At 41.1% G+C, this 23,408-nt stretch overlaps 1 protein-coding gene across 4 annotated transcripts in view; it reads left to right on the top strand.

Moving 5' to 3' along the window:
* TAOK3 (TAO kinase 3) overlaps positions 1 to 23,408 on the top strand; it is a 95,221-nt gene that overhangs the window by 20,067 nt on the left and 51,746 nt on the right. For 3 of the 4 annotated variants that reach the window (XM_054220084.1, XM_054220088.1, XM_054220086.1), the window contains exons 2-3: positions 21,278 to 21,376; positions 22,629 to 22,839. In XM_054220084.1, the coding sequence (XP_054076059.1) occupies positions 22,720 to 22,839 (120 nt within the window). In that variant the 5' untranslated portion in view covers positions 21,278 to 21,376; positions 22,629 to 22,719. Of the gene's footprint in view, positions 1 to 6,585; positions 6,661 to 21,277; positions 21,377 to 22,628; positions 22,840 to 23,408 lie in introns of those variants that run through there. The other variant, XM_054220087.1, reaches the window with a different exon arrangement.

The following is a 23,408-nucleotide window of genomic DNA, read 5'->3' on the forward strand; positions in this document are numbered from 1 at the left end:
AGCAGGGAGGGGAGCTTCGTCCTGCTGTGCTGTGGAAAAGGGGAAGCCTGGAGCTGAACCTCGCTGCTGCATTGCACTTCCTTAGCAGGGCAAGCTCAGGAGAAGGCAGTTCCTCTGTTTGGCTTCATGTATGTTTAATGGAGAGTTTAAGCACAGTATAGGTTTGCTCTGTAAACTCTCCCTCATCTCTCATATTCGCTGTCAAAGTTTGTTCCTGGCCAAGGGAAAAGGTAGTGGTTTCTTTTTTTTTTTTTTCAACAGTGTGTTCATGTGGCATAATTTCAAATGGTTTGAAGCTTCTGTGTTCGTGTTTGCAAGATAACTGCTGTGGTTATTTATTTCAGTGGGATTTTTTTCCCTCAAGTCACAGGATACTGACATTTGTTGGGGTTAGAAATGTTCAGCTGTGATGTATGTTGTTTGTATACAAACAGTTGGTGTTTTTGTCCTGTAGTTACACTTCCAAAAATGTTGATTTTTTTTCCAGTATTATCAACATCATGAAAAGAAAATCACAAAACTGTATGGTTATTTGATACAAAAGGGCTGACCAGAAGAGTTCAGTGCAGCTTCCCCTTAAGGGTTTCTGTCCTTGGAGCAACTGTTTTAAAATTTTGATATAAGTGTAAAATTCACAGTAGCTCTGGTAATCCTTATAAGGTCTTTGTTCTTGTTGTATTAGATTTAGTTATACATTTATACTACATAGAGATTAGTTAGGAAGACCTGGAAAGGAGTCCTTCTGCCTAGAGTATCTTCTTCTAATGGGAGGAGTGACTGGATGCTCCTGTACAGTAGTGAGCCAGGTACAGTTGACTTTCTGAAGTCCCTGAGCCCCTTTAGGATTTTGGCTGACATGACCATACAGTAAAATATTGAACGATCATTAATTTATTAGTTAATGCTAGAATTTTTCATACTTTTAATTAGTGGGTAATATGTCCCAGTCTGCAGGCAAACTTACTTCCTTCATAGAGCATCTCAGAAAGCTGTGCTTAAAATTAACCAGAGCAAAATAATGGGACTTCCAAGCTAAGCCACGATTAGGAAGCTGTCCCTGATAAAAAACAGCCGTCACTTAGCCACTGTAGTGCATGGAAAATACAGAATTATCTTTTAAGTCTTTCAGTTAGTTTTTAGTTTCTTGCTAAATATATAAACAAGTAAAAAAATATAAGTATAATCTTCTGGCTAAGGTACAGGATTGGATTCTTTTGTAGTTTTGCTACTAGTGTCCCCTTTGGTTCATCATGCCTTAGATGCTGAATCCATAAAATAAGGCTGTTAATATGTACATGAGGCACCAAGAGCTAAAATAGTGCTGGAGACTTTCAAAAACTGATAATTCCTTAATTTATTCATAAAGCAGGGAGCATAACTCTTGAAAAATTGATCAGATGCCAGTTCCTTCAGTAGCCACTCGATTCAGAAACCTTTTTATAGCTGTGCTAACATCTCTGAAGACTGTTAGGCTTAATTAATGTTTAAGACTCTTGAACAGAACATGTCATGAAAAGGGAAGCTTTTCTAAGGAGCGTAGGGAGGAAGGCAGGAGTTTTGCTTCAGGGAATGGGAAGGCAAAGGACGTACCAGCATTTGAGTTGAGTAAGTTTGTGTCTATTCTCTCTCTCAAAAATAGCCTGTTTGTGGTTTTTAGAGAATTACTGTTGTTTGGTGTGTTGAATTGACAAGCGTATGTGTAGAATCCTTCGTGTGGACTTTTTTAAAAATATTTAAAGGCAATTCTAGTATTAAAAAAAATAAAGTGGCTTTATTAAAAGAATGTACCCCTCACAAAAGAGAAGTTTCTGTGGTGTGAGTATGGCCCAGTCTTATAAAATGGTCCTGAAAATGTTCAAAGTCATGCAAAACACTTAACATTTCTCCCATGTGCAAACCGAAATAACAGTTATATTCTTTTAAGGTTCAAGTGTGAGGACCTTTTCTCTAGGAAAATTAATGTGTTTTTCTTGTGCAGAAACCTGTTATGGATCCTAAAATGAGTATTTTTCTCATGAACACTGGCGTTTTCCTGCACAAATACCTTCGGTGCAATGCAGAACACTATCAAGCAGCAGAAAACCTTTGTCCTGTGGGCATGTTCAGTGCTTCTGCTACTGTAGTGAGTTTGTATGTTACTCTTTATCAGTAGAAGATTGTTTTCATGTATTGAAAACTTGCTTAACAAACATATTGAAAACCCTCAAACTTTGTTTCACTGCTCTCCCTCCTCAACATGTACTTCCCCCAAAGTCTAAATTATTAATGGTAAAATACTAAATGGAAAAGAAACTGTAATCACACGATAGGAACGGTTCCATAAATGTTTGTATAAATTTACCTGGGGGAAAAAAAAAGATTGGATTATTTCTGAAGAATCTGTCCTAATGTTGTGAAGCGTGTATTTTTGTCGTTGTTTTAGACCCCTGTATCTCACATAGATACATTTCTTAGAAGAAATTAAAATGAGAATCCATACCCAAACAGGTGAAGGTCTGGTATGGTGAACAGAGGCGGGAATGAAATGTGGGAAAACAGCCTTTTTTACCCAGCACTCTTGAAGGGAACAGGACTTTGTCTTAATAGAAAGCAGAACTGGAATAGACTGACATAAATGACTGACTTTTTCTGATTTAAGTCCAACACCATTGCCTGCGGGGGGAAAATATTCTTGGTGAAGACATTACTAGTGATGAAAGCTTTACTGTAGCAGTTTAGCTTGGTTGTCTTTAGATAAAAATACCTCATGTATTATTTAATCTCCATTCAGGCTCTTTTTTTTTTTTTTTTGCCTGGTTGAAAAGGTAACAAGTAGGGCGTCAAGATCGTATCAGTGAATGAACTTTAGATGTTTTATTCAGCAAAAAGACCGTTTTGGTTTCTGTTCAAAAAGTTTAATGGCTTAATTGCATGAGACTTAAGATTATTTTATGGTACTGAAATTCTTCTACAGTCCTTGAAGACTGCTTTGTTTACTGTTGCTGCCAAGGCGAGGTTCGCGGGAAAAATGTAGTGGAGGGTTTCTTATAGAAAATGGGGAGTTTCTGTCAAAAATCAAGCTCTGTAGCGTAGAGTTAAAATTAAGGATACCCAACCATATCTGGTGGTCTTGATATCTTTGTTTTATTATTTTTTTTATTTTTTTTATTTTCTCTGTGAAGACAGCCTTGCTACAGCAGAAGACATAAATAAGCAATCGTGTCACTCGGGCCTTGCTCACGCAGTAATTTCAACTTGTAGCTATTTTATCTCAATACCTGTCCAAATAAACAAAGCTTTAAGTGGTCAAGTGGTGCCTAAACATCTGTCTCTCCAAATCCCTGGGCCGTAGCTATTCAGGTGGCTGTTTTTTAATCCAGAAGAGGGGTAGAGCTGCTGAGATTAGAAAATCATGGGTCACTGGGATGCTAAACGGCAAGATTTCTATTGCATTAACTTTGGTGACAGTCACATGTAACTGTTTGCCAGTGGGGAGCAGTCAATAAGGGCCAGCACTAAGCTGCAGCCTTGTAGGTGACGGGATCTGTGGAATGCTGGCTTGTATGTTATGCTTTTGCTTGATATTTTGATTAGTGTATTATCCATAGTAACTAAGCTTCAAATAATAACTCTTATTCCCAGAACATCCTTGGAATAAGTTTGACAGCTCCAAGGAGCTTTAGAGAGTATAACTGGAATTCATCTGTTGGACGAAAACAAAACTACAGGAGGAAAAAGTGACTTTTCCATTCCTTGAGTATGTAAAATCTGTTGCCCCAGAAATTTGCCACAGAAAAGAAAGACTCTTGATCTGTTTCCTATCTTCAGCTATTATTCATTCTCCACGTTGCTGGAATACGCTGAAGTAACATATCAAATAGAAATATAATATTTGGCAAGGACAATTTCTTGCCAGGAACAATAAATGTGGCTTAAAACAGTTTTCATTACTAGCCAGGTCAGCAAGAAGTTTGAAGTCAGCTGGTAGAAGCAGGCATGCTTTTTCAAGGGAAGGAAAGAATGACTGGAGAAGATGATATAAGGAGTAAATGTGCTGGATCGCAGTGGGAGTCTGACAGGGATTTATTGTCAAACTCTGGATGAACCAACCTGATCTCTTTCTATGACCATGTGACCCGCCTTCTGGATGCGGGGAAGGCTGTGGACATTGTCTATCTGGACATTGGTAAGGCCTTTGACACCGTCCCCCACAGCATTCTCCTGGAGAAGCTGGCGAATCATGGCATAGACAAGTGTACTCTTCGCTGGGTTAAAAACTGGCTGGATGGCCGTGCCCAGAGAGTTGGGATTAATGGGGTGAAATCCTCTTGGTGGCCGGTCACCAGTGGTGTCCCTCAGGGCTCAGTTTTGGGGCCAGTTTTGCTTAATATCTTTATCAATGATCTGGATGAGGGGATTGAGTGCACCCTCAGTCAGTTTGCAGATGACACCAAACTAGGTGGGAGAGTTGATCTGCTGGAGGGTAGGAAGGCTCTACAGAGGGACCTGGACAGGCTGGATCCATGGGCCAAGGCCAACTGCATGAGGTTTAACAAGGCCAAGTGCCGGGTCCTGCATTTCGGTCACAACAACCCCAAGCAACGCTACAGGCTCGGGGAAGAGTGGCTGGAAAGCTGCCCAGCAGAAAAGGACCTGGGGGTGCTGGTGGACGGCCAGCTTAACATGAGCCAGCAGTGTGCCCAGGTGGCCAAGAAGGCCAACAGCATCCTGGCTTGTATCAGGAATAGCGTGGCCAGCAGAAGCAGGGGAGAGATGGTGCCTCTGTACTTGGCACTGGTGAGGCCTCACCTCGAGTGCTGTGTTGAGTTCTGGGCCCCTCTGTACAAGAGGGACATTGAGGTGCTGGAGGGTGTCCAGAGGAGAGCTACCAGGCTGGTGAGGGGTCTGGAGACCAGGGCATCTGAGGAGAGGCTGAGGGAGCTGGGCATGTTTAGCTTGGAGAAGAGGAGGCTGAGGGGAGACCTCATTGCCCTCTACAACTCCCTGAAAGGAGGGTGCAGAGAGGTGGGTGGTGGCCTCTTCTCCCAGGTGAATGATGACAGGACCAGAGGAAATGGTCTGAGGTTGTGGCAGGGGAGGTTTAGATTAGACATGAGGAAGAATTACTTTACTGCAAGAGTGGTCAGGCACTGGAACAGCCTGCCCAGGGAGGGGGTTGAGTCACCATCCCTAGAGGTGTTTAAGAAACGTCTAGATGTGGCACTTCAGGGCATGCTCTAGTGGCAGAGATTGTAGGTTGGTTGGTTGGACTCAATGATCTCAAAGGTCCTTTCCAACCATGAAGATTCTATGATTCTACGAAGAAATGAGAACTCCTGGAGTAGATCTGCAGAAAAATGGGAGTCGTGTGTGGTTGCTAGCAGCAAAGGGACTCTGTGTGATGAACTTGTACCATATTGTGAAGGGTGCTGAACTGACATCTTCCCAGAGATGGGAACAAACGCCCATTGAGTGGGCAAAAATAAATAACCTACCTATAAAGGAGGTGCTTCTGGGGTTTTGCTTCGATGTTGGTCTCGGCAGTCCCTGCCTTGTCTTCTGACAGAAGTGGAAGTGTTCTCCATTTTCCACTGCAGTTACCTGAGCTTTTAGTTCCGAGCCTTGCATTCCGTATTACAAATCAGTGAATTCATTAATTGAGAAAGTTTTTTTTTCTATATAGAAACACAGAATATCTTTATATCCATCTATCTGAACTAGCTGTTGTATTTTTAAGCTGAAACTTGTTACCTTTTAGGTATGTTCCTTGCTCTACCTCTTCTCAGAGGGGAGAAAAAAGGGCAGCCTTGTCGTGTGCTCTTTCCCATTTTGTTTAATGCATCATTGCCCCTTCTATTTATGCCCTGTGTAAACTGGCTTTATTTTCAGTTTACCTCCACATTGATGCCTTCCCCTATATCTAATGCTTTTATTATTTTTTTTCTGCTTTATTTCTGCTCCCTCTTTCATGTGGCTGATGTGGGATATTGCATTTGGATAATACGATATCTTTGATCCTTAATTTCTGTTGTGACATTACTACTTTTGCCATGGCTTTCTGTCATTGTATTTATGCATCCCAGCACTCCATTTGCCTTTTTGTTTGCCTCTGCACCCTGAGCAGATGTTTTCAGAGAGCTGTCTACAGCAACCCCCAGGTCTTTTCCCTGTGTGGTTACAATTAATTTAAAATTCAGCAGTGTGTGCGAGTAGCTGAAAATATTACTACTACTGTTGGATGCTACCCTGCTTTTTTAACAAATCAGCCACCATTCTGCTTCTGACTTCTCTCAGGTCTGAGCCACTCAAGGTAGACCTGGCTGTGTTTGTTTTTAACATATGATTTCATCACCTCTGCCATGAATGAATGTCATCTCCAAGATAAGTGACCAAAACCTACTGGGTGTTGTTAAATGTAATATATGTGCATCTATGTCATTACTCTAGATGACTTCTCAAAAATAGCAAACAACTAAATGGCTGTCTTGGTGATGATTCAAAATAGTAAATTGTGAGAGCAAAAATAAAAGTCAATCCTATCGTACAGCAGTCGCTAAATGGTCTTGTCTTCCTGTGCAGTGTTTGCCAATCAGCCTGGATGTTGTTGTTTCTTAGCCATTGAACACACACATTCCAACATCAGCTGCCGGTTCCTTGGCTGCAGCTCATACAGAAATACAGGTATTTCTAAATTATTCTTTAGGCCGTGGTTTTCTTTCATTTTCTTTGATATCCTTTTTGTTATGTTATCTTGGTTTAATGATGTGCCTGATCTGAAGTTCTCCTGTCTCTTCCCTCCTGCCCTCAAATGCCAGTGTCAATGTCTGCCACTGTCACCCACAGAAGACACCTTTATCGAGTGCCCCTTTGTCCCTGCAGCCACCCTCACAAATTCCGCCACCTCTTATTTTTGTGCACATATGTAGTAATCTGGTGTGGTTTTGGTACCTTGCACACTTGGGCCAGCAGTTAATAAATTTGAATCTTCCCCCATAATAGCTTTCTTTCATTGACTGTGTAAGTCTTTTCGTCAGGTAGCCCAGCGACCAGAAAATTTAATTTAAGCTTTGATAATAATTTCTGTTACTGATACCCATGGTGTCTTTTTGCAACGTCAGTTTTTCATTACTGGAAATCACAGCAAACAGAAATGTGCTCCATGTTTTTGCTAAAAGCTTTTCTATTTGGTTGGTAGAGAACTGCTGCTCGCCTTACCTCTTATGTTCATAGCACAGCATATTGCACTACTAAAGTATCTCATAAAATACTCTGTTACCATGGTGATCCACATTCCGCTTTTCCGAAAAGGACCCACTAGGTCCTGGGAGACCGAATCTACTTTCTTTGCCTGTGAGAAGATTAGTCCCATCCCTTATTTTACCCTTATTTCTATCTTGTTTTCTTGAGGACGCTAAGTAGGTTTTGTTTACTGATCATTTTTTCTCTCAGGGTTTAACATTCTGAAATATTAAATCTTAGTACTTTAAAACTCATCTGAGGATATGCCAGTACATGAGGATGCAGTACTGAAACTTGCATTTTGAATTTCAAGTGGAAAAATGAAATTTAAGCATAGATTATTTAAAATGAGAATTAATGTCACTTAAAACTGTATATTGATTCTTTGTGACTGCAATGCTAATTTTAAAAAAAGTATGCCGAGGGGATAGGTACTTGCGAGTTTGCATCTCCTGACCCAGGTGGCTGTTTCTCTTCTCCTCTGCCTGCCTCTGCTCATCTCCCTTCCCTTGGAACCAAGACTGTCTTCCTCTGGAAAAGGCTCTGAGCAGACCTGCAGAGTGCTGGCTCTTCGTGAGCTGAGTTAGTCTTAAACATCTGATTCCAGTGCCAGTGAAGCAGACTTTGTTTCCCTCCAGTTCTAATTTAAAACTTTACTTCAGTTGAAGATGCTAAAAATCTGCATTAAAGCAACATTAAGGGTCTGTTCTGACCTGATAAATCCCAAGAAAATAAGACTTAAGGCTGAAATCGCAGACCTGAACCTCTCCATTATCCCGCTGCTGAAAGTCTTTGAGTGCTGCATGTTCTCATGCAATGGGAATGATGGCATGGTATGGTGAGATGTAACTTCAGTCTTAACTCAGAATTTTTTGTCTGATAAAGCAAAATAGTTGTTTCATATCGGTCATTTATTTATCTTTTCTTCAGTTTTCCTCTGGAACTTATAGTTGATATGCTTGACAATATATTGAGGATTTTCTTTTTTTGTTTTTTTTCTTTTTTCTCCCACCTCTCCTTAATGTGAGTGATGACCACTTCTCCATTCTGTTCTCCTACCTGGTAAAGGACCCATTGGTCATTCCTGATTATACCCCTGGCTGAAAACTGGTGCCGTTATTCACTGTGGGTTTTCTTTCCATCTCAATAGCCTGCTCTGCGAGTAGGAGAATACAGAATTTCTGACTTCAGTGTTGTCTTTGAGACAATTACTGTCTCCTCATGTCTTATACACGAGCATATTAGCAACACAATTATTGTCCTAGCTTACTTGTCAAGTACAATGAATTAGCAAAAGGTGGTAACAGTATATTAATTGTAGGAAATTACAGTTGTCTCCTGAAGGGTGACTGCAGCACTCCACTGGTGAGCTGCCAGAGTCTTCAGTAACCACCCAGGGACCTCGTGGAGAGAAAATAGCGTGTGTAGGCTTCAGGATGAGGCATTGAATTCATTATACTTTGAAAAATGGGTGGCCTGGAAATTACCACTTTTGTTGAAAAGTCTTGTGACTGAAACTCCAATGGAGATGTTCCAGTAGCCTCATTTGAGGGTTTTGACAGCCCAGTTCCTGCCCCTGGCTGCTTATTCCTGTTTGGATGGAGAGATGTGGAGTAAGGCCGGGGAACAAATCTGGCCAGAAAACGAACCATTTTTGCTGGGTTGTTACTTGTCTGGGTCAGCTTCTTGATGGAGGGAGTGTGGGTACAAGCGGCGGCGCTAGCAGGGTGGAGAGGGAGGCTGCTGCTGAAAGCAGTTCATGCAATGCAGATAGAAATTTTGTCTCCAGAAGTCCTGGATGTTTTTCGTGCCTTAGCTAAATGAAGATGGAGTTATCCAAAGCAGCACAGACAAGCGCGGTTAGGTTACAAACCAAATTTTATCTGAATTAGTCAAAACTGCTTCAGTTGCTGCGGAGCTGAACTCCAGAATCCCAAACTTCAGTTTGCAGAGTGTGAATACAGGAAAGCTCCTGGGGGAGTACCAAAATCTTCCTGCAAAAGACTGGAGTAATGTGCTGCCGGGCGTTGCAGCAGGTCGGAAGCAGTTTGGGGAACAGGGGCAGTGGTGAGAAACCTGCTTTAGTGATGTGAGATGCCTCAGATCTGGATTAATACGCACGTTAGCACACTCATTGCATAATCACAGAATCACAGAAACTTCAGAGTTGGAAGGGACCTCTAGAGATCATCTAGTCCAACTCCCTTGCTAGAGCAGGGTTGCCTAAACCACATCCCTCAGGGCTGCATCCAGGCGGGTCTTGAAAATCTCCAGAGAAGGGGACTCCACAACCTCCCTGGGCAGCCTGTTCCAGTGCTCTGTCACCCTCACTGTAAAGAAGCTTTTTCTCGTATTTCATCGGAACTTCCTACGTTCTAACTTGTGCCCATTGCCCCTCGTCCCGTCACTGGGAACCAATGAAAAGAGTCTGGCGCCATCCTCCTTCAACCCACCCTTTAGATACTTATATGCCATAATAAGGTCTCCCCTCAGCCTTCTCTTCTCCAGGCTAAAGAGTCCCAGCTCTCTCAGCCTTTCCTCATAAGGGAGGTGGTCCAGTCCCTCAGTCATCTTAGTTGTCCTACGCTGGACCCGCTCCAGTAGTTCCCTGTCCCTCTTGAACTGGGGAGCCCAAAACTGGATGCAGTATTCCAGTTGTGGCCTCACCAGTGCAGAGTAGAGGGGGAGAATGACCTCCCTGGACTTACTGGCCACACTCTTTCCTGTGCAGCCCAGGATTCCATTGGCCTTTTTGGCAACAAGGGCACATTGTTGGCTCATGGATAATTTACTGTCTACCAGGACCCCCAGATCCTTCTCCTCAGAACTACTTCCCAGCAGGTCCAATGAAATGGTAATAGAAACAGCTTCTCTAGTGTCTTAAAGTCCTGAAAAAGAGTTGAAGGAAATAAAGTTAGCCTCCTGCACCTATGACAGTATATGACCGAAATATAGTGATGGTGTTTTTTTAATTTTAACAAATAAATTTACGCATGTGTGTTTTAATATGGAACATATCTTTTCCTGTGTACATTCAGAAAAGAGCTGATGGAGATTCCAGGAGAGATGCAAATAGGAACTTGTGACGTTAATAAAATAAATATTCCTCCAAGTGTATTAATAGTATCTGTGGCCCAGCCCTCTATAAAACATAATCACCAAAACCGAGCTGTGTGATAAGAGCTGTATTTGTGCTTTTCCTTAAGTGAACTTGTGAGAAGATGGAGGAAACTGGTGTCTGTATATCTGTTCCTAAAATAGAAAAAGCTATGAAAAAAAAAAAAATCCATGGAGACCTGGAACCATCATGGAATGAATTTACCAAATTAAAAATGGACCGTCCGTCAGTAAGAAAGAGAGGTGGTTTGTGCTGGTGGTGCCGTGGTTCAGGTCCCATGCCCACCAGTGCAGGAGGACACAGGCGTGTGGGAGGAAGAGGAGTAAATGCCCGTTGAAATACTTTATTTTTCAGATTTTATGACGAAGTGTTATGACTGGTATCTCTTAGTGATTAGTTTGTAACCCTGTGAGATAGGAGAGGACTTCAACAAGCAACAAGGCTTTTTATTTTGTGGTCAGTCCTTTCCCAGGAGCTTAGTGCAGCATTGGCCTGTGCCAACCCTGGTAGAGAGCGGCTGAGAAAGTGCTCGTGGGGTGAAAGGGTTCCTTTAGCAGCATTTGTCTGACATCGAAGGTGCTTGGTGATGAGGAAATTGCTCTGCTCATGGCGTTGAGGTACTGCAGGAATGAATATACCTTGCAAAGGTTGCATGTATTTATAAATCTGATACACTTATTTGCCTTCATTCAGATCTTTAAGACATCTTGGGTGATTTATTTTATGAATCTTTGGTTGGCCAGAAAACCAGCTTCCTATGGCAATGTGTTGAGATAGGGAAATCAGCCAAAAACCCCCCAAAATAATGCAGCAGATGATTATTCAGTGAGATTGCCGCACCAGCTCTTCCTAATCTGGAAACCGTGATTTTATTTGTAGTTGCTGTATTCCTTAGATGACACTGAACAGGTTTTATTTCTCGTTTTATCAGCTTGTATGTTTTGTAAAGTGTGGACAGTACTGGCCTTAAAACCTCTGAGGGACAAAAGTACCTGGAGACCCTTACAGGCTTCCACGTGACAAAACAACCCCTTGCTCTGTGATTCTCCCTGCTGCGTCCTCCTGTCCTGGAGAGCTTTATCCCTGCCTCGTGCACCAAGGAACTGCTGGCTTTGCTGACATTGCCTGGGAAATTAAATGCCTACAGGTGTAAAACAGGCTGCTGGACCATTTTATTTATGTTGTGCAAGGCGGCATGCTCTCATGGTGCATAGTGGTGTTCATGGATGGCTTACTGCATTATGGCAAATAAAAATACATTTGATAGTTTCGTGATTCTGTGATGGCTGCTGCATGTAAATAATTGCTGTAATTATCATAAGGATGTTAAAATGATCCTGAAGAAGAGGTATCCACAGGAGGGCCATGTCCTAAGCAAGTATGATGGCTGATACAGCAAACCTTCAGTTCTTTCTGGGTGTTGGATAAAAGCATCACACTATCTTCTTTTCTTTCCAGATTTTCAGCCATCCGGTGCTCTTTTCATAGATGATAAGCACTTTCTTTTTGTACACAATTATTAGATTCTAATAGTGATGTTTTGGACATTAAACATCCATATTTTACTTCCGTGGGTGTCATTTATTACTAGCAATAAAAAATGCATATGCTAGAAAAGAATAAACTTAAAAAGCCAGTGGGTAAGTTGTGTAATATTAATGACTGATTCTGTCTTGGCTGGTACATGCTAGATTAAGTTTGTCATCTTTTAATAATAGTATTCCCAAATGAAAATGAATTTTTTTGTGGATTTTTCAAAAGAACCTTTTTCATGTTTAATTCCACTCCTGAAGCAGACTTTGAACACCTGAATGAGTGATGTAGCCATTTTTAATGATATGGGCGTGGAAAAAAATTCCTGTTACATATGGTAATGGTTGCAGTCGTGCCTGTAAAATAGGTCAGGAAGAGAGCTGGATGTGTGACACAGAGTCGCGGAGGGTGGACCGAGCTAAAACGATAGACTGAAGTAGTCAAAAAGAAGATTTCCTAAAGTGTTATCGCTGGCTGCCACAGCGGCGGCAGGAAGGAAGGAGATCTATAAAAGGAGAAGTGTGTGGTAGGGAGAGATTGATGGGGCAGAGAAAGGGGCTGGGTGCCAGGGGGAAGTGTAACACAGCAAAAACTATACATCTTGGGGGAAATAGATTGGAGTGCTGGGGCTTTCTCTGCTGCTGCTTAAACCAGCACCAGAACAGCCTTGGGATTCAGGAGCCTTTCTCTCTAAACCTCATGACTGGAGAGGATGAGCAACATATGCTGCACTGTGCAACTCACTCTCTTTAGAAATGAAGAGGTTTGGGTTTTTTATTAATAGCAAGCTCATAATGATCCATGGATTTTCTTAGAATCATGAAGAACTTTCCTTCTCTTCAAACAGAAGGGAAAAAAAATAAAATCCAAGTTTGGTTTGTTGTGAGGAGTACTCTGACCTCTGTGATCAAAGAATGTCGCCTTTACAACTCCAGGAGTGCTGTCTGCATCTGTTTTCTTACTTTTTGCTAAGGAGCTACTGCATGACTCTTCTTGGCCAGTTTTACTCTGGTATAGCTTCCAGAAAATCAGTATCTGAGTTATTTTCTTGCAAAAGCAGAACAAACAGTCTTTTTTAAATAGAAACCTACTTTTTCAAAGTCAGCTAGTGTTACGGCAGAAGCCACATAGCTACGGTACCACACTGTTACGTTAAAGGATCTTATTCGTTGTTTTGCGCTTACATAATGAAATCACTTTTTGCCCAAAATGGTATCACAGGCTTTTCATGTCCCTCCACTAAAACGCACCTTTTCCTTGGGCAGCACAAAGTAACTGTTCAGTAGCGTAATTATATCTTACCCTCAGTCAAATCTTCACAGTTGCTGACTTACTCTAAGGAGCAAATCAAAGTCATGCTATCTAAGCTAACAATATGAGAACTAATTTTAAAACTTACAGAATTTTTTAGTGTTCAGGGTTATTTTAATATATATTAGTCACTTCCCATATCTCTGAAAAACGGAGCTTGAAATGCAGCTGGAGATACACTCGCAGCCTCGTTACGTGTTTACTGTTTAACTGATCTGGTGGCCGCTGTGATTGCGTCGGTCGCAGCAGGTTAGAACTGTAACGCAGGTGAGTTGGAGTAGCTCAGCTCTCGCTACAGCATCATCCGGGACACTCCGGAGAGCTGGGGGAGTAGATTTATCTGGCTGCCGTCTTTCTTGTTTGATTATGTGAGGGTCAAAATATGAACTCTTTAAAAATATCTCAAAATAGCTTTAACCGCAAAATGGATACAGCTCTTTGGAAGCCATTACATTAACAGGTAGGAAACTCTGAGTGTTGCTGGTCTTCAGACTGTCATAAACAAATTTGATGACTTATTTTTGCCTCTGACTAGCACACAGCGTAATACTCATGAATTTATAATTGTCTAGAGTTCACTGTCTTTTAAGCAACGTGATGAAGAGCCTGATAAAAATGCTCCAGAAAAAATCTGATGAAAACGGGGAGGCAATTTCCTCAATTTCATGCCCCATATGTGGTGTTTTAGAGGTGTCTTGATGAGAAGATCTGATGAAATTTATATTTCTCCATGTGATGCTATTTGGGCTTATGTACATGAGGATTTTAAGTGATTCATGTATCTCTCCTCCCTTCCAGACGTATCCCTGAATTATTTCAAGGGTGCCATGATGAAATACTATGAAATGTTGTTGTTAAGAGCAAAAGCTTTTTTCTTTCCTTTTGTTTTTATTTAAACAGGCTTATTTCATGACTCAGAGTTTTTAATCTTGTAAAATAAACCTGCAAAACACTAATAAGGCAGTCTAGATTTTATGATAAAATACAGGTTCTGGTGAAAGAAATGTAAGAGTGTCAGTTGCCCTTAAACAAAATGAAGGCATACATATTTTCATTGAATCACTTTAAATTTAACTGGAAAATTATTGGGAAGCATCACCCAATGTCTCTTGCTGTGAAGTTTTGCTTCTTCATTACATACCTATTGTGAAGAACGATGCTGTTTGGCTTGTTAAATAAAAGCCTAGGCTTTTCATTTTGGTTTTGGAGGGGTTTTTAAATTCATTTTAAAGTCATCTTTTTTTCAAATATTTTACCCAGGGTCTCGGGTTATTACCATTATACCTATTTAGCAAAGCAGGGAGAAGGTAAAGGGCTTTCCTCTTGCCTGTAAGAGACAAGAAATGCTATCAAACCTTGTATTGCAATTAATTCTTAAAATGCCACTTGCAGACAAGGTTTGGGAGGTACAAGCTCCTGCTTGCTACTTTTGATGACTCTCCCAATTGGGCTTATCACCTGTGTTTTTAACTCATTCATGGTTTCCTTGCAACTTTGTCATTAAAACACTGTGTGATTTATTTTTTTTTTTTAATTGACAGCTGCAAAATCTTCAAAACACTAAAACATCTGGAGCAGGATAGTCAAAAGCGTATGTCTTTTAAAGTAATTTGCTGACCACAGATGTCAGATTTCTTTACCTCCTTTCATAGAAGTTTTTGGGTATGAAGGGGCGGTTACTACAGAGAAAAATTACAGATACCCTTCTTAAACTGGATTTATTACTTCAGGAGGGCTGCGCAGTGCTCAAAACTAGGTGTGAGATTAAGGACTGTGTATCGACCTAAATGAGTGTATCAGAAGTATGTTAGATGTTTGCCTATTTCAGCCATTGGATGAAAATGTGAAAAGCAAAACCTAAAACTCAGCATTGTTATTTCACAGGTTTTAAAATTCCCTGTAGAGAGTTTCACGAGGCAAATTGCAGTAGGAGCAATAGTGCTGGCCTTCATGGAAATGTTTAAGTTGTGAGCTTTGGATCAGGTGCAGAGAGAGAAGATGGGGCTTTAGAAGAGGGTGTTGCCTTCAGAATAGCTGTTACCTCTGGTTTCTACTGACCTGTGACGCTGCTCGTGTCCAGAAAGGGTGGCTAAACTTGCTGGGCATAACACGGTGTCGGAATTTGGGGTGTCAAATTGGGGTCGGAAAATGGGGTATTAGAGGATCGGTTTATATTTACCTTGTATATTATGCTTTTCCTTGGTATGTTCATATACAAGAATATAAAGGAGGTTGTAGAGAGGTGGGGGTTGGTCTCTTCTCCCAAGTAACAGGTAATAGGACAAGAGGAAATGGCCTCAAGTTGCAACAGGGGAGGTTTAGACTGGATATTAGGAAAAAATTTTACACTGAAAGGGTTATCAAGCATTGGAACAGTCTGCCGAGGGAAGTGGTTGAGTCACCATTTAAAAGACAGGTAGACGTAGTGCTTAGAGATATGGTTTAGTGGCATTTTTTGTCAGTGTTAGGTTGATGGTTGGACTAGATGATCTGAAAGGTCCCTTCCAACCTAGGCGATTCTATGATACTATTATTTTTTTTTAGGATTATAGTTACTATCTGGCTGCAGGTCAAGATGGATCAGTGCCATAGGTGCCACTAGTTCCTCACTTCAGTGCCTAATCCTCATTCTGCAAGTACTGAAACTTCACACATCAGCCATAAGGTCCTTTAGAAGAGCAAGAAGAAAGACAATCTGTGGAAGTTTTTTGCTGCATTTCCATTCTGGTGTGTCTTAGATCCCTAAACTTCCTGCAGCAGCTGGTGTGTCTTTGCTGGGAGGTCTTCCAGGGAAGGTGACGGGAACAGCTTCCTGTGGAAGGCCGGCATGTTGCTTGACTTCATACTTGTTGAACTGTTCCCTATGAGCAACGCTAATTGCTTGTTTCTTGACTTTAAGCCCACTGGTTTTATGGTTTTATTTTTGTATTTTTGGGGGTTTTTTTTAGGTTACTGTCTTATTCTTGATACATAAATACTAGTTATAGAGGAGTTGCAAATGGAACAATGTTTCCCTTGAAAATTATTGCTCCTAATCAGGAAAAAATTGCTTCAATGAAGGTTTGTATCCACAATAAGACCTGCAAGTTATTAGTTTAATTTCATATCCCAGGGGCACTGTGCGCAGTGATCACCTTAGTCAAGTTCTGATTCAGGGTTTTTTATTAGCATGAGTAATCTTGTTAACTCCGAATGACCCGATGCACGTGCGAGCACTGGAGAATACCGAACCAGAGCGGGTATGCTCCAGGATGATGTTCGAAGTGGATTCCTGCGCCGAATACTTGGCAAAGAAAAATTCTTGCAGTTCTTTTTAGAAGTTGTAGGTAGTGACGAGCTGTGATTGCATCCAAATGTTGTGCAAACGTTGATAAAAATGGTGTGTGTCATTGACTTGAATGTTCTGGGAAGTTATTTCTTTGAAAAGCAGAGTGAAAAAGGCAGTGTTTGAGGAACTAGTGTGTGAGTCTCAGCTGCTAGCTGTGACTAGGCACATTTTGTGCTTATTTTCTGGTTACCCTATCCAGCTTTCCTCCCAGACTGTCCTGATGCCTTAATCTGGTCCCCCTGCCACGTACCCTCAGGGGATGCTATTCTGATACCTGCAGAGTGTTTTCAAAGGCTCAAAAATATTTTTCTCTGCTGCTGAAGGTCACCAGGTACTTTCCATTTGTCTTATGCACAAATTGGATCATTTTGCTGCTTAGAAATTTGCAGAAAGGACATGAGAGGACTTGCTGCTTCTAGACCAAAGTGAAATCTTTTCTGAGTACCTTGGGATCGGTGATTAATTTAAGCAAACAAAGGCTGTAGTACAGTTGCTTTTTGTATACGGCGTCAGCAAACTTGTAAGTAGCTTGAATTTATATACCAGATAGGTGTATCTGGCTGTTTTAAGCATTAAAATCAACTAAGCGCTAATATACTAGGAAAAAAACACGTATGTTGCTTTCAGTTACATAATGTTAGCTGGAAAAGTAATTCTTAACAATCAAAGAACTGACACTGAAAAGCTCACAATATGGAGGCGAAGAGCATTCCTTAAAACGCCAAAGCACCTGCTTCTGCGCAGCGATGGACGGTTCACCCTGGATTGTGGTCTGCATGTGAGTCAATGAGCCACAAAAGGGTTTGTGTATGGCCTTGCTAGCTAGCCTTATGTAGCAGTTAAAAGGAAGAAAAAAAGCTTATACTTCTTAAAAATAAACAAAAAACAAAATCAAACAAACAAAGCATTATAAGTTTGTGTGAGAACTTGAGCACGTGCCTACTTTGAGCTCAAAAGGCTTCTTATTCAGAACAGTTTTTATTGGTTGAATTTAGCTGATAATTTCCCTCTTAGTGTTGTCTTCCAGATTTTGGGAGATTTTTGTAGCAACTGAAATGAAGACAAGGGACTCTGTGTTTGTCCTTTTTGGAAAAAGAATTGTGGTGTAAAATTATTGCCCCAAAAATATTCATCTAAAAATGAATGCGTGAGCCGTGTCACGTCGCTCCTCCTATGAGTGGAATCTGCTGCTGTTCCACCCTGTTTCCTGTAGTTTGTTTTTCTGCTTGAAGTGGAAAACTTTGTCCCTGGTTTGGGAAGGACCGTGGTGTCATTAGGAACTAAAATTAATTTTATATATTTTTGTACACATTTGAAAGGGGCCTGTAGTGTTGTGAGATGCGATTCAAGCCGTGTTTTACAAGCCACGCTCTGGCGCTTTATTGGAGTGTTGAAAATGAGATAGTTGTAGGGTGTGGGAACCATTCCGTGTGTACTGACTGTGCTGTGAGCTGAGGGTGCCGGGCAGGTTACCGGTTGTTTAGTGACCCTGACAAAGCAAAAAGTAAATATCTGAACTCTCCTGGTACCGTGCTCTGTGAAGGCATCTCATTGGCGGTTACAGAATTTAAGTGCACAAGTTTAAGTCGTCTTAGAAATGGATGTAGCTTTAGATCCATGGAATGTTTGGAAATGTGGGTAGTTTAGTTCTTCTTAAAGGCACTTCCAGTTATGTTTTGTTGCTTCCTTTATATTCAGGTCAAGGTCTTTTCTGTTGTTGTTAATATAGCACCTAGAGGTCATGATGGGTAGGAAGAGAATTTTTTGTGCCAACACATGTAGCAAAAGCAGCAATGCATGATTTTTTAATGTGAGGGTTGGTTATGATTGAGGAAATGTTGCTTTTCTTTAAACTGTTGGGGAAAAAAAACACTTGCTTGCTATAGCGGGCATTACCCAGGGCTCAGTCTGAGTAGCCTGTGGGATGTATCACTAGTTTATCGTTCCTCATTCCTGGCCTGACTCTTCCCGTACTCTCTACCATCACTTGGTGAACTCCACCATGAGACCTGCAGTTGTCTTGCTCCAGCCACGAAAAGCACCAGGTCATTGTGCCGTTTAGTGTAAGCGAGGAGTAGAGAATCCTTGAAACCCTGTGCTAAGGTGGCAATGGGCCAGAACTACAGCAATAACTCCCTGCTCCATCCAGAGGGATTTGCTTTGGCTGGATTGCATCCCTGAGCTCCTGTGTTTGAAGGGTGGGAGAGGAGAAGGAGGAGGAGGAGGACTACAGCACATTGCTCCAAGCAGAATTGCTTTGTTGGTTTAAGAACTTGATCATCTTGCACTTGTAGCTTTCAACACAGTTCTTCAGCATTTCCCTCTCACTTTGGGCACACCTGTGCTGGGCAGGACACACGTTGCCTGGCGCATTTTCCATAAAGAATGGAATGTTAAAGTAACTAGTGATTTTGTTTTCCTCTGCCTGTGATATTACTGGGAAACGGAGGGATTGCCATATAGATGTGTCCAGTGTAACACTGTTTTCCCAATTGTAGTTGGAATAGTCATAGGCCTTTAAAAAACGTATTTTCTTTCTGGTTTTCGTAATATGATCTGTAATTTTCATTAGAGATTTTTTCTTAGAGAATCTTTCAAGTATTTTTCTTAGTATCATTTCTGATGCTGAATTTACTCCCAAGAATTCACCCCATCTTTCTAGTACCTTACAGAGTTTCAGAAACGGGGCACAAACAGTTTGTCCTCCGAGGCAGGAATTCTCACTAGTAACTCTTGATTGAGAGTCTTCACTTCTAGGTCGGCAGTTTTGAGGCATCTCCAAATGGCCTTATCTGAACAAAATGCTGAACTCACGCACTCTGAAAACCTTGAGTCACTTGTTCATTTCCGTTAAGTCACCACCGGTATGATTAATGCTGTTTTCATCTGTGGTCTTCAGAACGCACAGAGTCTCAAATGCTGCTTTAGGTGCGCTTTTTGAAAGAAATCAGGCTTCTAGTAGACCTTGTTTCTTGATGGGTTAATTCGGTACTTTAGTAACTGAAAGCACTTGCTCAAACTGACCATACCATGAACTTGAGGGTTTTTTTACTTATGATGCTTGACGCCCATAATGCTTTGCCATTGTTTAAACTGTTTTTATTTCAGTCTTCAAACGTGTCTAGAAGAGAGTTGTAATATTAATAACTCGTGACCGGCCAGCTTACCTCCAAGTGGTGTGACTTGTGTCTTTTCTGTCTTACGTTGTCCCGTGCCTGAATTGTGTATCTCGTGCTGAAAAGTGACCACGTGAAGGATTCCTGGTGCTTGTCCCGAGAGGCACTGCAAGCGCTCGGGGATGGTATGGAGCACCTGGGGTCGTGTTCAGATCAGCAAGAATCAAGTTACTCTTCATACCCTTTCCATCCTAAGTTTTCTTACAATCATTACTGGAAAATAATAGTCCTGCTGAAAAGAATTACTTATTTTACAGCCTCACTATACATATCTGTCCTAGTTGGAGAAGACATTCTTACTTAGGGCTTAACTTTAAGTATTGATATTTACTTTCCCATTTTAAATACCAATTTATCCTTGAATATTAGAGCTGCACAGACTGTTTATGCCAGAGAAGTTCGTTTGACTAGAGATGGATAAATTTTCTTCATCAGTTTATCGTTCCAAAGCCAAATGGACTTTTCACTGGGCTGAAGAATGCCAGACCTGAAATACTGCATTCTTTGCCCCTGTCTGCAGGCACATAGTAAATATAGCACTTTTGGGTGAGGCCAATCATCTGAGAATGAATAATCATTTCATTCATCTGGCTTTTGTCATTAGTTTATACTAATAAATTATTTTTATTTTTTTTTAAACTAAACATTACAGATCCTTTTTCTGTAGCTGTTCAAATAGCTTTTTAACATGTCAATAATATTGCCCTGTGTTGAGAACAGTAGACAAAAATATCATTTATTGGTAATGTTAGCTACCAGCAGGAAGACTTTTGCTCATTTATTTTTTTTTGCTAATAAATGAGAAGATGAGTTAGCCTGTTTATCATTAAATCAGATGTATATTAATTCAGATTTTGGCAATATAACTACTGCAGTATGCTTTACTTGTGAAGCATTTTTCCTGTGGCTACACGATAACCTTTTCTATGAGGGCAAGCTGATGCCAAACCCTCAGCGTGCTTGACTCCACTGGGAGGAGGGCTGTGGCTGTTTGGGGGTGTTGCTGCACCCCCAGCGATGGGTGACTGCAGGGAGTCGCATCCTTAACTGTGAGCAATGCGGACTTGATTTCAGCTGATGGGACTAACTGGTTGCCCTCCTTCTTCATCCTTTCATTGCCTATTCTCTCCCTGGTGGAATCCAACAACGTTTGCCTTATTAACGCCTAGGACTGTCTTTGAAGTCTTGTATGGCATCAGGTGGAACATGGTGAGCTAAAGGATAGACTCAGCATTGTGAGCTTTGTCCTTTCTATAGGCAATCTGAACAGTGTAGTCTGAGAGCAAACTTTCTTGTGCCTCCTAAGAGTTTTTTATAAAAGTCAAAGAACTTGGCATTTAACCTCTTTTCCTGGTTTCCTCTCTTGTAGCGCTACGTAACAAGCCCAAGGGCTACAGAACAACCCAGGAAGTGCACATCTTCACCTAAAGAGCCACCATGAACGTTCATAGCCAGTGCTCCTTTTCACTGCGCTTTCAAATGGTGCCTTGATAGGCGGCAGTCTTTCTTAGATGTAGTGGTTTTGTATATTAGAATAAGGCATAAAACTTAAAATACTTTTTTCTAAATACTGATATTTGTTTTCCTTTGCAGAATAAGAGAGCGCCTAGAGTCTGGGGGGCCGAGAGCACAGGACGATGCTGCTGAAAGGAGTCTGAGCCGCAGAGCATGCTTTGTGCCACAGTTACCCAGGTGGGCTCCAGCACAGGACTTGGTGCACCTCTAACGAACCGCAGTTTGGGCTTGTTGCTCCGTTGCTTATCATCCTCGGCCAAGGAGACTGTCTCAGCCCCAGACCAAAGTTATGCTCTGCTTTCATCGTTCCATCTGGATGGCACTTGCAGTCTGAAACATTCTAAAGCCTTTTATGTGTCTTTCAGTTTTAATTTTATCCGATTGCTAAATTACAGCTGGTCTCTCATTAAATGTTACACTGGTTTATCTCATGAGGTAGGCTGAACATTTTAGCGTATGTTTTCAGAAGTCTTTTTCTTTTACGCACAGAGAAGATGTGGCCTCAATAAATGAGGTGCTGAACTATGTATCTGGAAGTAGTTTTGAGACGTGCTCCAGACTGTTGTTAGAAACTACTCCAGTTGACTCACCTGCAGATAATGTGCTGGGTTTAAGAAGTCAAAAGCAGGTGGGGTAAAGGCATCTGTCATTGCTTTGCACACCAGTGTCTAATGAACCAATGCAGACTTTTCAGAATGTTTTAATAGGAAATGTGACATTTTCTGATGCTTCTTTTATTATTTTTTTTTCATAAAACTTTGGGGATCAATATTTAAACTCTTCATTTCAGTGCAGCTCAGTTCTCTGCTGTCTAATTACATGCTTATGCTAAAGAACGATGTTAAGGAGGTAAAGATCTGCCTTACATGATGGAGTCTAGGATTTTTCAAAAGCAGTTCTGTGACCTGGGAGCCATCACAATCCAGCAGCAGTAGCTGTCTTATAGTGCTGCATAAATAAATAAATAAATGAAAATCATATGATTGTGAAGTGTTTCTGTGGAATAGAAGCTAACTTTTCTACTAGCACCAGCTGGCACGTGGGAGCAGAGAAAACAAAGCAAACAAACAGCAGAGAAAAGTAGGAGGAACAAGGGTGATAGTCTAAAAACTGACACAGTAGGAGCCCAGCGTGAAGAATAACAAACTTCTATCACAGGATGTTTTGCATAGCAACCAGGACTCTTGTCTTCAAGTGGACTTTACTGTAACTGCAGCATTTGCTTCCTGTATGAGATAAAGAGCTGTTGTACTCTGAATGCATTTTAATCTCTATATCTAAATTGGACTAATAATTTAAAAAAATTATCTGAAGGAAACGATAGTGAAGTCTATTGCTCCTGAAAGTGTTTCCTCTTATTTTACTGTCTGAGAAGTGAGAACAGAAACATGCGTAAAAGAAACAGATTAAAGATGAACTTTCTCACCAGGTGCTGAACGCTGTCTACAAACTACTTTGTCGATGAAGGAAGAAATTGATTGGGAATTGAAAGCGCGAACTAGTTCATAATACTGCTCAACATGCGCAAAGGGGTGCCAAAGGACCCAGAAATAGCTGACCTGTTCTACAAAGATGATCCTGAAGAAATATTTGTGGGTTTACATGAAATTGGACATGGAAGTTTTGGAGCAGTTTACTTTGTAAGTATAGTTCTTGACCTCCTTTCTGGAAAACGGGGCCATTTTAAGTGACATCTTAGAGACTTTCACCATTTGTAAAAGTGAGTGCTCTTTGAGCCCTTAGTGCTTTGTGTGTGTCAGCTTTCTCATAACACATCTCAAAAATAAGTGTTTCCGGAGCACTCCTGAGCTCTTTACTGTTACAGAGGTATTTATAGTAGCAGTTCACAATAGTCTTAATAGCGCATCCGACCGTTGAGGTTAAGTATATGGTATCTTCTGTCTGATGCTGAAAGTTTAATTCAAACAGTTGGAAATTAATTTGCCAAACTGGAATTTCAAGATACTCTCCTTGGTGCTCATGTTTGTAAATCGTTGCAAATTAATAGATCTAGTGAATTAATGATTCCAAGTGCATTTGGAGTTAAAAGCTATTTTGTTAATGAATTGGTATTGTGGCTGCTTGGGTAAAAATACCATGGGAGTCGCCTCAAATTGCATTCAGGCTTTTGAATGATTTCTCTGCTGCTCTGATAATCTAGAACTTAGAGATATCTTTGAAATATTTCATTTTGCCGCCCTCCTTGTCC

Source organism: Rissa tridactyla, chromosome 13, assembly GCF_028500815.1.
Source record: "Rissa tridactyla isolate bRisTri1 chromosome 13, bRisTri1.patW.cur.20221130, whole genome shotgun sequence".
Lineage (NCBI taxonomy): Eukaryota > Metazoa > Chordata > Aves > Charadriiformes > Laridae > Rissa > Rissa tridactyla.